Below are 15066 nucleotides of genomic sequence, written 5' to 3' on the forward strand. Positions count from 1 at the left end.
ACTCGATGCTCAGGTCCCCGGGGCCAGGGACAGGCCTCCTTGACCACGTTGGACACAGCGCCTGGTGCACAGTAGGTGCACGGGTGCACCTGTGGAACTGGGCCAAGTCCTCCTGGGTCCCTGTGCCTGCCTGGGGTCTGCAGGGCCGCACAGGACAATGATGGGGCGGCCTTCCAGAGATCTGAGGAGATGCTGGGCCCCCACCTGGATCTTGTCTGCTCAAGGCAGACACCCCTGCAGCCCGCAGCTCTTGTTTCCACACTGATCTTTCTGGAGGAGGATCTTATTGGAATTTTTCAGATTAAGCTTTGATATTTTTATGTTACCCATGCATGAAGTTTATGGCGTAAAGAAGCGCTACATGGTTAATTCAGAGAAAAGTCACCCCTAGTCGCCCTCCTTCCTGTCCCGAGTCAGCTGCTTTGGATTCTTCTAGTAGATCTTTGATGCTTTCCTCTGAATAACACACTCGTGTCACTACTGCTTGATTTTTTTCAACATTTAGACATTATTTGTTGACTTGCAAGGTGAGGGTGCAGCAGAATCAGACTCCTAGGTGGGGTGGGCGGGGCCAGAGTGCATCCTGAATCCCAGCGCTAAACCCTCTTTTCTCCCTCCCTGCCGGGGTTTGGTTTCTTCCAGCTCTGCAGGAAGGCGGCGGCCCTGCCTTCTGTGAGAAGATGTCCTACGGATCCATCGCTGGCAGCGGCGGCCTGGGGAGCCGCGGCCCTTTTGGGGGGCCCTCCGCACAAGGCTATCAGCCTCTAGGTAAGGACAGCGGCTGGCAGCGTGGACGGGTCTCCAGTGTGCTGTGTTGGTGGCCGTAGATGGGTTCTGTCCTGGCCGGCGCTGCTTGTGACCCGGGACCAGGGGTGACCCTGGCCCTGGGCTGGGCTGGCGCCGTTGGTGTTGGGCTGAGTCGGCACCAGGAGAGAGCAGAGTGGGAGAGGCTGCTCTGCTGTGGGGTGGACTTGGGTGTCTGCGGTCATTCTGCGGTGGCCTGCGGGTGCTTGGCAGATGGCTGAGTGGGTGACAGTGTGGGGCAGGTGTTGGCGTGCAGTGCCCAGCGCGGGAACCGAGGCCCGCGGGGTGACGGACGCCGTCCTGGGCTACACTGGGCGGGATCCGCTTCTAGGTTTCCGGGTGCCGAGCCCTCACCCCGCAGGCTGACCGCGCAGTCTGCTTACTCGCCGGCTCCCTTCCCCGGGTGAAGGGGGTTTTCGGCAGGACGTGTGGCTTACGTAACTGATTTCGTGTCCTTGGGGGTGCCGGGCAGATGTGCGACTCAGTGAGTGTGAGTGAGTGTGCATGGGGACTTTAAACGTGACGGTGTAAGGCTTGGCGACGCAGATTCCCAGGTGCCTCCGCTGGATCCCAGTGCCTTCCCGTCGCCCCTGGGCTGTGGATTACGGCTTTCTGGCTCTTGCTTGTGGTTTTGCTGCTACATGTCAGAGTCTCACACAGACCTTGCGAGTCTGTGTGTTTTGGGACTCTGTACGGTCGAATCATTCTGCAGTTTGCTGGTTTTGCTGTTTTGCCCCCGAGTCACTGCCGTTCACGTGGCTGCCCTTCCATCTCCCTGCTCTGTGGCGCCGGGTCGTGTGCGTGGCCATGGCAGGCGTACCTGGTCCATGGGCGAGGGGCTGTTAGGGCACCTGTTTTGGGCCCTGTTGTGTGGTGGTGCTGAGGACCCTTGGACGCTGGCGCTGTCGGGACGGCCCAAGCGAGGGGTGGCCAGGGGTGGCCAGCTCGGTGGCTGGTGGTTGTGCTGACCTGCCCCTGCTTCCCATCCCGTCAGCACCAGACGGTGGTGGCCTTGACTGTTTGTCCGTCTGTGGGCGTGGAATGGTGTCTTCTGGTTGTAATTCACATTTCTCTGGTAACTAATGGGATTGATCAGTTTTTCGTGTGATCACTGGGCATTTGGGTCTCTCCGGGTAACTCTTTTGTGTATTTTTACTTTGAGTTTGTCTTGTTCTTGTCGATGTACAAGGTTTCTGGAGGTGAAACCTTTGTCCACTGTGCTGGCTTTTCATTATGGTGCTGCTGAGGAAAGCAGGTTCTTAATCACGACGTAGCTGAGTTTATCAATCATCCCTGTCATGGTGTGCACTTTCTGTTTAATAAATTCTATGATAAGGTGATAATGATTTTGCCTTTACTTCGTCTAAAGCTTGTATAATTTGTGTTTCATATTTAAGTCTTGCAGTCACCTGGAATTGATTTTTGTTTACGGTGAGAGGTGGGGAGGGGAGGGTGGAGTGCAATACCACTTTTCTCTGTATAACAAATGGTCCCCGAGCCCTTGACTGAAAATTCCATCCCTTTCTACAGACCTGCAGTGCCAGCTCTGTGATGAATACGGTTTCCATACAGGTTCTTCTGGTCAAGTTTTCTATTCCTGTGCAAAGTTCCACCCTAATTTTCATACAGTTGTTGTAACTTTGATATTTTTTAGGGCAAGTTGCTCTACTTGTTTATCCTTAGAAATGTCTTGGGTATTTTGGCCTTTTGTTGCTGAATAGATGATAGAATCCCCGTGTCAAACTTGGACTGGAATTGCTTTGCATCCGCTATGTTAACGTGTGAGAATCGGAATCTCTGTCATCACCAGTCTTCCAACCCATGAACGTGTAGGTCTTTCTGTTTATTGGGTCTTTAATGTCTTTCAATAAAGGTTTATAATTTTCTCCACAAAGATCTTACATATCTTCCATTAAACTTAACAAAATGAAAACATGTTTTTTGCTGCTTTTATAATTGGTACCATTATAAATGGAATATGTTACACGTTCCAAGTCTTTGTTGCTGGTGCATGCACACACAACTGGTTGTTTTAAGAAGGAAAGTCCAGAGGTTTTATTTAATTTTTACATCCTATTTTTTAACTTTCTAAATGTGAGATATTTCAAACAGAACAGTAGACGCAGTGATGTCATGAACCCAGCACCCGTCCACTGGGTTTTGGGGTGAGGGGCATCCCCCATGGCTGGTCCAGCCTCGCCTGTGCCCTCATGACCCCCCTGCCCAGGGCATTTAGAAGGAAGCCCCAGACGTCAGCACATCTCCTGTGTGAGTATTTCAGCGTGTGTCTCCTTTCCGTGACCAAGTGTCGTACAGATGCAGCCGTGGCTTCCTGCCCACCGGTGGGTTCCGGAGCACCACAGAGACGCGTGTTTCCACGGGGTCCTTATGAGATCCACGCGTTGTAGTCGATGATGCGCCTTTTAAGTCTTTCCAAATCTCTAGATTCTCCTCTATCTTTTAGTTTTTCTTTTTTCCCCCTGAGTTTTATTTCTTGAAGAAGCCAGGTTTTCCCTGTGGAGTGTAATTGACTTTTGCCCACTGACTTTGTCCTGCTATTTTGCTCAAGTCTTTTTATTAATTGTAATAATTTGTAGAATCTTGGGTTTTCTGTATAGACAGTGTCATTTATGAATAACAACAGTAGGTTCCTCTTCTATTTCAATGCTTTTATCTTTTACTTATTTTTCCTGCCGTCCAGAGCCAGCCCGATGCTCTAGTTCAGGGTTGAGTAGAAATGGTGTTTTGTGTTCTGTGTGAGCTTTGGGACCAAGAGGACTCTGTGTTCCTCACAGGCGTCTGGGATTTTGCTGTAAAACTGCCACCCGGGCCTGGAGTTTTCTTTGTGGGCTGCTTTGGACTGCCCGTTACTCTCTCCATCTGTGAAGGCTGTCCAGGCTCTCTGTTTCTTCTTGGGTCAGTTTGTTGTGTTTTTCTGGACGTGTGTCTGCTTCTTCTAAATGTTCAAATTGACAGAAATAACGTTGTACGTGGTAGCGTGTCACTGTCCAGTGGGACCCGGGCAGCACTGTTGTTTGGTCAAGGGCACGGCTCTGAGGGTAGCTGCTCTGGTTCCGACCCGCTGCTCTGCCGCATTCCAGCTGTGCCCCGACCGCCTGAAAATGGACCAGGTTAGGCTTCCCTCCTGTCATGGTGGAGACTGAGCAAGTGAACACGGTGAAGCTCTGCTCCTATTGTTTTGATAACGTCCGTGGTACCTGGATCACATTCTCTTTTTTATTCCTAATGTTGTTTATTTGTACCTTCCCATTTTCTTCTTTTGTAAGCAATATTGACAGACCCTTGGCAGTTTTATAAGCCTCTCCAAAGAGCTGACTTGACTTTCTGATCTCTATTATATGCTAGTTTTAAAATTTGATGGATTTCTGCCCATGTTTTTACTATTTTTCCTCCTCCTTTCTTTGAGTTGATGCTGTTTTATTTTTCTGAGTCCTAAGCTGGATGTTTACCTCATTCAAATTTAGTTTTTATTCTTTTCTAACAAAAGCATTTAAGATTATAAATGTCCAAATAATTACTGTTTTAGTCGAATCTCACACATTTAAAAATATATAGTATTTTTTTTTGTTAATGTTTAGTTGTAAATGTTTTATGTCCATTATGATTTCTTCTTTGACCCAGGATTTATTTAGAATTGTAGTTCGTCATTTCCAAACACGTATTTCTTTCTAATTGTCTTTTAAAAATGATTTCTAAGTTAATTGCATTTCTGTCAGAAAAGGATCTGCATCTTCCTGATTTGTTGACAGCTGTTGAGACCAGGGCTGCTTCTGGGATGCTGGTGTGATTCTGGGGGTGACCAGAAAGGCTCCCAGGGAGGCAGGGCTGGGCCTGCCAGCCAGGATGGTGGGGCCCCACGGAGACCCCAGGTGTGGGAGCAGCTGCCATCACCAGTACCTGCTGTGTGCCAAGCACCGTGTGTTACGGGTTACTCGGGGACCCTAAAGTTAACTATGAAGAGCTCAGAGTGGGCTCTTATCGTAAAATCCCATCGCAAATGCAGCAAAAAGCCAAGTGGGGCATGACTAACACATAAAGAATTCACATAAATAGAAGGAACTCCCCCCACACCGCCAAATCTTCATACAGATGGGCCAGATCTGTGAAGAGATCGGGATGGCTCACGGCACGTGAGAAGGCACTCAGCCTCACCGGTACCTGGAGAGGTGGAAGTGAACTTGGCCATTCTCCCGTGGCCAGGCTGGGGTGGGGGGGGTGGGGGAGTGGGGGGGTGGGGGGGGCGGGCTCCCCCGGAGGGGAGGGCACCCGGCTCCCTGCCTCCAGACCCCGCTGCCTTCCCTCTCTCGGCCCAGCCACGCCTCTTTTCTGTTAGGGAATAATCAGAGATACAGGCAGAGGTGTTTGCTGCATGGGGGTAGGAGACAGAGTTCAGAAATGCCGTCACCCCTCAGGCTGGGGAGACGGTGGAGAGAGCCGCGGTCGGGGGCGGGATGTGAGGCCGCCGTGGGGATCCGTTGTTGGGGAGGCCGACGACCCATCCACGGCCCGGCGGGATGACGGACGGACGTGGCGAATGAAACAGGCAAAGCCCCGTCCACGGTCTTCTAGTTGCGTGAGACCTCAGCCCCGAGTGTGGACAGTGTTTACCTAGGGATGTGTGGTTGCAGATGATCTTTATTGTTTTCTTTATAATTGTCTGTATTTACATGTAAATTGTCCCAGTCCCCCCACCCCCCAAAGTTCAAGGTTCACGTGATTCCGGAGGGCAGATCAGACTGGCCCCTCCATGGGTGTCTGGGGACCTTGTGGAGCAACCAGGGGGAGGTGGGCAGGGTCTGGACTCCTGGTGACCAGATGCCAGCGAGGCGAGGGCATCAGGTGGCACCTGGGCTGCCAGCCGGGCCTGCGGTCTCCCTGCTGCCCACGAAGCAGAAGGGTGACCCCATCGCCCGGGACCTGGGCGGCTGCATCTCCGCCCTGCACAGTGCTGTCGGGCAGCCGTCGCTGGGGCCGGGGTTCCCGGGCCTGGGGAGTGTCTGCCTGCAGGGGAGCCTGGGTGGGTGCCTGAGGAGGAGGCCCTGCCTGGAGGCTCCCCAGGAAGCCCCTGGGGAAGAGGGGAGGTCAGGCCCTGACCTCTTGCGAGATGGGCCCTGTCCTGGACCCTCAGACCCACAGACACACCTGACGTGGAGGCCTTTTCTGCGAAGGAGCTGCTGCTGTAGGAGCTCAGCGCTGAGACGGGCCGGGATCGCCAGTCCCCAGGACTTTGCCAGACTGTCGACGTGCTCAGATGTCTCCCCTGGAGCAGGCTCCTGGAAGGTGCCCTCCTCGTAGAGCCGGGCGGAGCAGGGCCCACGTACCCTCATGGGCTCTGGTGTGTAGCCTCCGCCTGGCACCACCGCCTCCGTGGGCCCCAAGGTGCCGCGGACAGAAGGCAGCTTGCTCACAGAGGTGTCTGAGTGTCTTCACAACGTGCGTCTTAGGGCTCAGGAATTTTGGCAAACCTGTCCAGGAAGTGTTTCTGAATAAATGAAAATTATCGAAGAGGAAACCCCACAGTTGCTCCTCAGCTCGGCAGCCGAGTGTCAGGGGAACTCGTTTTGTTTTTATTTTCACTTCCAATACACCACGAACAGTGTTTTTATAAAATACAGCAGTATGGTCCTGTGCTGGTGTTGCGGCGATTTCAAATTGCCACAGACGTTCCCAAGGCCTTATTCTCCGTTTTTGCGACGTTGTTTGTTGCACACAGATGACACCTGTCAAAGGCCTGGCCTGGTCTGTGGGCCACACCTGAGGCTCTGCTCTAAGGAGTTTCGTACTGGTTTGGAATTACCTTTCAGAAGAACCTGGGTGCGGAGAAAGATTTGGAAAATCTAAAGTTCTGAACTGATTGCTCTCTTTCAGCAAACGGGGCATTCTGGAGGGTGTGGCAGTCAGGGAGGACTTCCTGGAGGAGGTGGGTCTGAGTGAGTGGAGCTCTCCACATGGATGCTTGGAGGGCCTGGCGCACCTGCTGTGCTGCGTGAGAGCCTTGTTCTACCAGCGGCGCCCTGAGCCACTCTGCAGGCAGGCGGGGCATAACCGAGACTGTCCCTTGCTGTCTGTAGAGTGCGCTAAATGTTGGACTGAGTACGGAATCCGTCATTTCCCCTGCCCGTCGCCAGAGAGCAGCCTGCAGGACCCCTGTGTGGGCAAGGACGGGGAAGGTGATCTGGGGCCGGCCGGTACGCCCAGAGGCCCGAGGGCCAGGAAGCGAGGTACTTCCGCTGGGATGCTGGGTCTGGGGGTCCCAGGGAAGGCCACCCAGAGATGACGAGCACTGAGGAGGCAGGGTCAGTGGGCGGGGCATGGACTTCCAGGGCCTCAGGCTGTGGGCGCTTCCCTGGTGGCGCAGTGGATAAGACTCCTTGCTCCCAATGCAGGGGGGCCTGGGTTCGATCCCTGGTCAGGGAACTAGATCCCACATGCATGCAGCAGCTAAGAGTTCGCGTGCTGCAACTAAGGAGCTGGCAAGCTGCAACTAAGGAGCCCACGTGCTGCAACTAGGACCTGGTGCAGCCAAATAAATAAATAAATATTAAAAAAACAGACCAAAAAAACGGGGGCCTGGCCCGTCTCCACCGTCACCCCCACCAGCACGTCCCTTCCCCAGGGCCAGCTGATGGCGTGGTGGGGCTGGACCAGTGACAGGAGGGATGTTGCCAGGCTGTCAGGGCCCTGTGGGCTTCAGGGCCGAGGCTGACCCTGCAGGACAGAGTGAGGGGCTGGACCGGCTCCCGTGACCCCTTGGTCTCTTGGCCCCAGAGCCTGCATCCTCCTTGCAGAGGGGGCTGGCAGGGGAGTGTCGGGTCCTCGGTGTGTGCTTTAGGAGGACGCTGCATTGGAGGGGAAGCCGAGGGCAGGACTCATGCAGCTGGGCAGGAAGGCAGGGGTCACTGGCGCCCCAAGGGGTGGGTTCTTGGTCAGGGTGTCTGGTGTGTCAGTGGTGAGTGCCGTCCCCAGGCTGGCCCTGGCCCCAGAGGGCCTTCTCCCTGTGGACAGGAGACAGCTGTCCCAGCCTTCTCACTCCTTTGCCCCTGACATCAGCTTCTGGAGGTGGGTAGGGCCGGGGTGGCCCTTCTTGGAGGTAGATGGGCACCGTGGCCTGGAAGTGAGGTCCATTGCCGCATGGCGCCCAGCCAGGCAGCCGCAGGGCCAGGACTTGGACCCAGGCCTCTGGACGGCGCAGCAGGGAGGGGCCGGGGGGTGGGAGCCGGCAGCAATGCTCTGAATCTGAAGAGGCTTCCCGGGAGCCTCCACCGTGTCTGCCACCCCACTGGCTGGGGCCGTAAACACCCGCCTTTTGGTGCCTTTCCAGGGCCAGGGTTCTCTCACGGATGGCAGCGGGACACCGGCGCGCACCTCACTGCCTGCCGGCCCGAGGAGGGACTTGGCTGCAAGGGCCCATGGCCGGGTGGCGGGGCCCAGGGCCTCCCGGGCCAAGAAGAGGAAGCCCAGCTTCTGTCCGCAGGAGACGGAGGTGCTGGTGGCCAAGGTCAGCAAGCACCACCAGCTGCTGTTTGGCACCGGGCTGCTGAGGGCCGAGCCCGCCCGGAGGTACCGCGTGTGGAGCCGCATCCTGCAGGCCGTGAACGCGCTGGGCTACTGCCGCCGCGACATCGTGGACCTCAAGCACAAGTGGCGGGACCTGCGTGCCGTCGTGCGGCGCAAGCTGGGCGACCTGCGTGGAGTGGCCCCTGGCCCCGGCCCCGCCAAGCCCCAGGCCCTGGCCCTCACGCCCGTGGAGCAGCTCGTGGCCAAGACCTTCTCCTGCCAGGCCCTGCCCTCGGAGGGCCTCAGCCCCGAGCTGCCCAGAGGTGAGTTCATCGCCCAGCTCGCCCGGCAGGAAGCTCGTGGCCACTGAAGGCCGCGGCCCCTCCCCTCGCTCCTCCCTCCACGATCTCCGGACCCTTCCTGTCCTTCATCCTTTGCTCCTTCCCTCACGTGCTCGCCCAGCCGGCCGTCGTGCACATGACAGCGTCTAAACCCCAGGCATTCAGGGGGCTTGGCTTCCTCTCGGCGGTGCTCGTCCCCTCCCTCACCCTCACGTCGCAGAGCAGAGCCAGGCACAGACAAGATGCAGCTCTCTCCTCGAGGGCGTCTAGTTCCAGCCTTTGGGCTGTGACCTACAATGAGAAAGACCTCTTCTCCTGGCAGTGTCACACGCGAAGCTGAAACACAGGGTCTCCAGGGCAGCGCTTACCCTGCTCCGTCCCAGACGCGCTGGCTTTTCTCTCTCTGTTTCTGGTTCAGCGTCCAGAAGAGGCCTCGGCTCGGGCTGGGCTGGCCCTGCAGCTTCAGGATGGGCAGGTGGGGACCTGAGACCCGGGTACCTCGGGCCTCCCAGGCAGAGCCCTTCCCGGGCTTTCCAGGGGAGCATTGCTCTGCGGGGCCTGACTTCTCCACAGAGGCTCCAGTCGGGCACAGTGGGTCAGGGAGGGCGAGGGCAGCGCAGGCCTGCTGTCTGGCAGCCCAGAGAGCGCTGGGGTGGTAATAATAGGTGCCGTCTGGGTGGCACGCGGGCCGCAGAACTGCTGTGTGAGGCCATCGTGGCAGCAGCTGTGGAGCCGGAGGAGGGTGAGGGCGCCCAGTACCCACGCTGGGTCCCCGCTGCGCGGGGCCCTGCTGCACGGGTGTCACATCCCCGTGCTGCCCTGGGGCTGGGCTGGCCTAGAGCCGGGGCTGCAGTGGGTGGCCCCTGCTCCCCTCCAGATGCCAGCCCAGCTCTGCTCTCGCTCCCAGCCTGTGTGAGGTCTGCGGGCTGCTCTCCTTCGGCTCCGGCTCCCTTCCCTGTCCTAATATGTTCGAGGACTGGCCGTGGGTGTTGGGTGTGTCAGTAGCTTGTCCTTCTGTTGCTCAGGAGGGGCTGCTCCACGGTTTGTGTCCCGTCCACGTGGTGGGTGGGCTCGTCGTTGCCGGCTTTTGGCAGAGTAAAAGGGCGTGCGACCGTCTGTGTGGACACACGTCCTCGCTTTCTTGGCGCGTTTGGATAAATACCTGAGAGTCGAATTGCTAGTCCACTGTGCGTGTAAGTTTAACTTTGTAAGAAACTGCCGAACCGTCGTCCACAGCGGTTGTACGTTTTCAGGCCCCAGGGCAGCTGTGAGAAGCCCTGCGCTTGGCGTCCTTGCTGGCAGTCATGCTGGTTTCGGCCACTCAGAGCTGGCGGGCGAGGGGCCTCGCTGCAGTTTCAGCCCGGTCTCAGCACCTGGGGCTTCTCCTGCGCTCTCTGTCCGTTCATCCGTCTTCTTTGGTGCAGTGTCTGCTCACATCGACGTCCATCTCTTCCTGGGCTGCTGGCCTGTCACGTGCATCTGCTCAGTCTTGATTCTGGAGACAAGGCAAGGGACCTGCCAGACACCTGTATTGACCCTGTGGTCCACGTTGAGTTAAGTTTTGAGTGTGGTGGATTTGGGGTCGAGGTTCCGTAGATATCCAGTTATCGCACTGTTGGTTGAACACGGAATGACCTGGGCACCTCTGTTTTCATGTTTCTTTCAATCTGTGTCTCTGCTTATGCAGCCCACACTGTCTGATTACGGAAACTATAAGGCCAGTATTGAAATGAGTGGGGAATCATTTCCTCCTGTTTTCCGAAAGGGTTTCTATAGAATTGGTATTATTCTTCCCTTAAATATGTGGCCACCATCTGAGATGGCATTGTCACCCACAGTCTCTTTAACAGTCTGTGCCACCCTTGCTGCGGTTCTTCTTGAGTGAGCTTCACTGTTTTGTGTCCTTCGAGGGACTTGCCTGTTTTGTCTAAGTTGTCAGAGTTGCTGGCACGAGTTGTTCCTAAAGTTCCCCTCGTGTCATCTGAATGCCTGTAGGACCTGTAGTGAGAGCTCCTCCTTCCTTCCTCATGTTGCTAATTTGTTTCTTTTCTATTTTGTTCTCAACTAGTCTGGCTGCAAGTCTATCAATTTTATTGATAGTTTCAAAGAGCCAGATTTTTACTTCATCAGTTTTCTCTATTTACCCACATCGATTTAACTGATTTCTGCTGACCTTATTTTGGGGTTGATTTGTTTCTGTTAGATCATTGACTTGGGCCTTTTATCCTTTCCTAATGTAAGTATTTATTGCCATAAATTATCCTCAGCACATTGCTTTACTTATACACATTTGTATTTATTATGTTTTCATTCAGTTTAAAATATTTTCTAATTTCCTTTGTGATTTTTTTTTTCTTTTACTAATGGTTATTTGGAAGTGTGTTGTTCTTCAAATAATTGTCTATTTCCAGATCTCTTTCTGTTATTGGTTCCTAGTTCTGTTGTGGTCAGAGAATATACTGTGCGTAATTTCAACTATGATCAACAATCGAGACTCGCTTTATGGCCTGAGGTATCGGCATCCTCTGCGAGTTCCTTGTGTGTCTGACAAGGACGTGCGTTCGGCTGCTGCTGGGTGGCGCATCCTGTAATGTCATTCCGGTCAAGTTGCTGGAGAGCACTGACGGACAGCTGATCTTCTGTCTGCTCGTACTGGGAACTCCTGAGAGTGGGGTGTTGGCGAGTCTCAGTTTTGCCAGTTTCTGCTTTGTGTATTTTCACACAGGGATACGCGGTGCATATTTAGGGTCATTTGTCTTTATCACTCTTCCCCGATATCATTGTAACCATGTTCTTTTGGTCTCTGGTTGGAGCCATTGTCCTGAATGCTACTCTGTCTGATGTCAGTTGTGGCCACTCCAGCTGTCTCATGATTACTGTTACACTGATGCATTTTCCAATCCTTTAATTTATAAGCTGTATCTGATTTTACATGTGAGCTGGGTTTCTTGTGTTTGGTGTGCCGTCGAGTTTGCTTTTGTCCCATGTGACATCTCTGCTGTGGATTGAGTGGTGGCAACAGTTCACCCTGAACTTCCGGTGACGGCAGAGATGTTCTGAATCCACACTCCAGCGTGGTCTTTACTGGTCATGCGTGGGCCGTGACGCACGACCCTGCTTTAGATGGGTTCTCTCTCGTGTCAAAACGTGTGTGTTTGGGGTAAATCTGCCATTTCGATAGTTGCTTTCTTTGTTTCCCTGTGACCCCTTGTCCTTTTTCTCTCTGCCTTCCTGTCTTTGGAGTGACCGAGTGTAGCGTAGTGTTCTGTGTTACCTCCACTGTTGGCTTATGGGTGTTCCTGTTTGGAGCGGTTTTGCTTGGAGTGTGTAACAAGCGTCTGTAGCGTCCATGGCCTTCCCTCAGGGAACAGCCTCGCCTCCACCTGGTGCGTGAGCTCCTTACAGGACTCCCATCTGCGCCCCTCCACCCCGCACATACATCACGTCTAACGCAGTTGGTACTTGTTTTGCTTCGATGATCACGGTCTCTTCACTAGATCAGGAGCGAGACAAGACGTCTTCGTTTGCCTGCACGCTTGCCCTCTGCAATCTTCAGCTCCTCCGGCAGATCCAAGCGTCCTTTGACCTCATGAGCTGCTTTTAACGTTTCCTGTCCTGCATCTCTGGCTGAAAGAGCTTCTCTCAGCTTTTCTCTGTCTGAGAATCAATCTTTATTTTGCCTCTAGTTTTGAAATATACCTCCACTGGGTATGGAGTTCTGGTTGACTGATTTTTTTTTTCCGTTCTTTCAGTGCTTAAAGATGTCATTCCGGGGTTTTTTGGCTTCCACGGTTTCTGAGGCTGCCGTCGCCCTGGGGTGTGCCCAGCAGTGGGGGGCTTGGCCCGAGGAGCTGCCCTCTTTGCCTTTCTCTTCGTCCCCCACTGAGCACTGTGGCTCCTGTTCCATCTCTGAGGCTCTGCTGGACCCCGAGGGGGCACAGCTGGGAGGGGGTGACTCTGCCCAAGCATGGTGGCCCTGGGATCCGGCAGGCTGCGCCGTGAAGATGTGACCTCCCCCTCCTGTCTCCTCGCAGCCACCCAGATGGACCCGAGTGACCTCCAGGAACTGTTCCAGGAGACGTCGGCCAGCGTCTTCCGAATCAACTCGAATGGTGAGTCAGTGCCCTGGCCTCACACCGCCCTGACCCGGGCCGCGGAGTGCGCTGCGCGAGGTTCGGGGTGGTGGCCTCCCGCGCTAGGGTGCCCCGCGGCCCAGGCCCGGCCGACGCAGGACAGCGGGGGTGGGGGCAGGGCGTGAGCCCAGCGCTGCGGGCTCGGGCTGGGCTGTGTCCTCGGCAGGTGCCCTCTCGGCCCCGTTCCTCCCTCCGCCATCGCACGCCTGGGACCTGGACAGGCCGCCTTGGGGGGAGCGTCAGAGCCTCCCTCAGACTGGCAGGGCCGCCCCCTCACAGGTCACCGAGGCTAGGGGTCAGGGCGAGAGCCGCAGTCCACGAGGACAGGGCTTGTCCTCCGCTCCCTCAGGACACGGGGGCATGGACACGGGGCGGCCCGGGCGCCCTGCACCCTCGTGGGTGGGGGCTCCCGTTTGCCCTGAACTCTGAGCTCTCCCAGGTCAGAGAGCGCTGACCGGGGGAGGGGAGAGAAGCCCCCCCGGCCCCAGAGCCAGGGCGAGGCCCACTGGGGCAGCTCCCCAGGGCCCCTGAGCCCCACTCGGGCCTGGGCCCCGTCTCTGGACAGCTGGGGAGAGGGCTGCCCTGGGGCCCTGCTGTGGGGCCTCGGCACCCACGTCCCTGCGCAGAGGCAGGCTGGGGGCGCATCCTGGAGGGTGGGGACCGCGTGGTGGAGCCCCGCTGCCCCTGACGCCTGCCCCCTTCTCTCGGCAGTGACCTTCTTGGAGCAGAGCCTCCAGTCCCTGGGGACGCCAAGTGACACGCAGGAGCTGCGGGACAGCCTGTGAGTGTGCGTGTGGTGCGTGTGGGTGTACACGGGTGTGCCCTGCACCCACTCGCCTGCCGGCCCATCCACGTGCCAGCCCGACAGCTGGCTGGGCTCACATGGGGCCACCCCCAACACGGATGTGTGACACCCATGTAGACACACCTGTGCACAGGTGTGCGCTCGGGTGGCGGGGCGTGCGTCTCTTGCACACTTTTGGCTTCACTGGCTGTCCCCACGTGCGTCTGCCGCACGCCAGGGCTCCGGCCGCACCTCCGAGGTCTGGGCCAGTCATCGGTGGGTTTAGCGTTCTCTGCCCGGATGATGCTTCGGAATTAGCGGTTATGACAGCAGGGCAGGGCTTCCTCGTGGCGGGGCTCAGCCCTGCCCTCGGCTCCTTGCATCCCGCAAGTACCCTGGGAAGGAAGAGGGCAGGTAAGGCTATTCCCCGTTTTGGAGGAAGACACTGAGGCCCTGAGAGGGGTTGGATGTGTGGCTCAAGCTGCACCTCTCTCAGTGGACAGGCCAGAACCCAGCCACCCACTCGTCCGTCCGTCCACCCACCCGTCCTTCCTTCTCTCCGTCCACCCGAGCAGTCTGGGACCACCCCTGCCAAGTCTCGGGGTGCAGAGCAAGGCAACAGAGGGCCCTCGGCAGATTTTGTGTGCAATTCTGCTTTAAATTACTCTTTACGTTTCTTTTTAAAAGTAGCACGTATTGTTTCCTGATTGTGAAAGTAGGGCGTGCTCGTGGGGACTCGGATGGCCTCCTGCCAGCCTCTTCTCAGGCCCACAGGTGTTCCGTAGAGTCGCGTTTCAGTGACTGATGTTCTGGATCCTGCTTGTTACACTTAGGGCTGGGGCTGTGCGTGCCCCCGTCACACACTGAAGACATGCCCTTCAGAGGCACAGACGGCGCTGTCGGCTCCGTGTGGTTGCTCAGCTGAGACGCGGGGCCGCTCTCGGGCTGCTCTGTCTTCAGCATCAGGAACGTGCAGTCTGTCTCTGTGCTGCTGCCTGTTTCCGGGTTGGGCTCCTGGAGTGGGGTCTCCAAGGTCAGACGGGTGGCCTTTTCAGAGCCCTGGCCCTCGAGCGCGTTTCCTGGGCTGCCTGGTCTGGGGGCTGGAGGATGCCATCACCGATGCGGGTCTGGAGAGGGGAGCGGGCCCTTCCCCGGGCCCCAGCTGCTCCTCACCCGCCCCTGCAGCCTCAGCTTCCAGGTCCACAGCTCACTGAGTGCCTTCCTGCCCCCCGCCGCCCCCCAGGAACCCCAGCCCTCTTGCCCCTCCTCCAGGTGGGGCTGACCAGGCTTCCTAGCCTGTGTGTCCTGGCCTTCCAGAGCCTTCCGTGGCCCCATGTGTGGGGGGAATTTGTGCACCTCCTGGACCGTTAGCATTTTTAAATGACTTGAGACCAGCACAGAGTTGTCAAGTCTGTATTTTCTCCACATTGACAGTCGCCAGCTTTTGTATTTTGCCAAGTAAGGACATTAAAAAAAAAAAGTACAC

General features: G+C 56.3%; 1 protein-coding gene across 5 annotated transcripts in view; it reads left to right on the top strand.

Annotated features, from left to right (window-relative positions):
- TSNARE1 (t-SNARE domain containing 1) overlaps nucleotides 1–15066 on the top strand; it is a 91918-nt gene that overhangs the window by 29185 nt on the left and 47667 nt on the right. For all 5 annotated transcript variants that reach the window (XR_009498508.1, XM_059901967.1, XM_059901966.1 and 2 more), the window contains 3 exons: nucleotides 643–768; nucleotides 12698–12775; nucleotides 13508–13577. Coding sequence is in view for 4 of the 5 variants with exons in the window: in XM_059901967.1 (XP_059757950.1) it covers nucleotides 681–768; nucleotides 12698–12775; nucleotides 13508–13577 (236 nt within the window). In the remaining variant the exon portion in view is untranslated. The remainder of the gene's footprint in view (nucleotides 1–642; nucleotides 769–12697; nucleotides 12776–13507; nucleotides 13578–15066) is intronic.

The sequence above is a fragment of the Balaenoptera ricei genome, chromosome 17 (assembly GCF_028023285.1).
Source record: "Balaenoptera ricei isolate mBalRic1 chromosome 17, mBalRic1.hap2, whole genome shotgun sequence".
NCBI classification, from domain to species: Eukaryota; Metazoa; Chordata; class Mammalia; order Artiodactyla; family Balaenopteridae; genus Balaenoptera; species Balaenoptera ricei.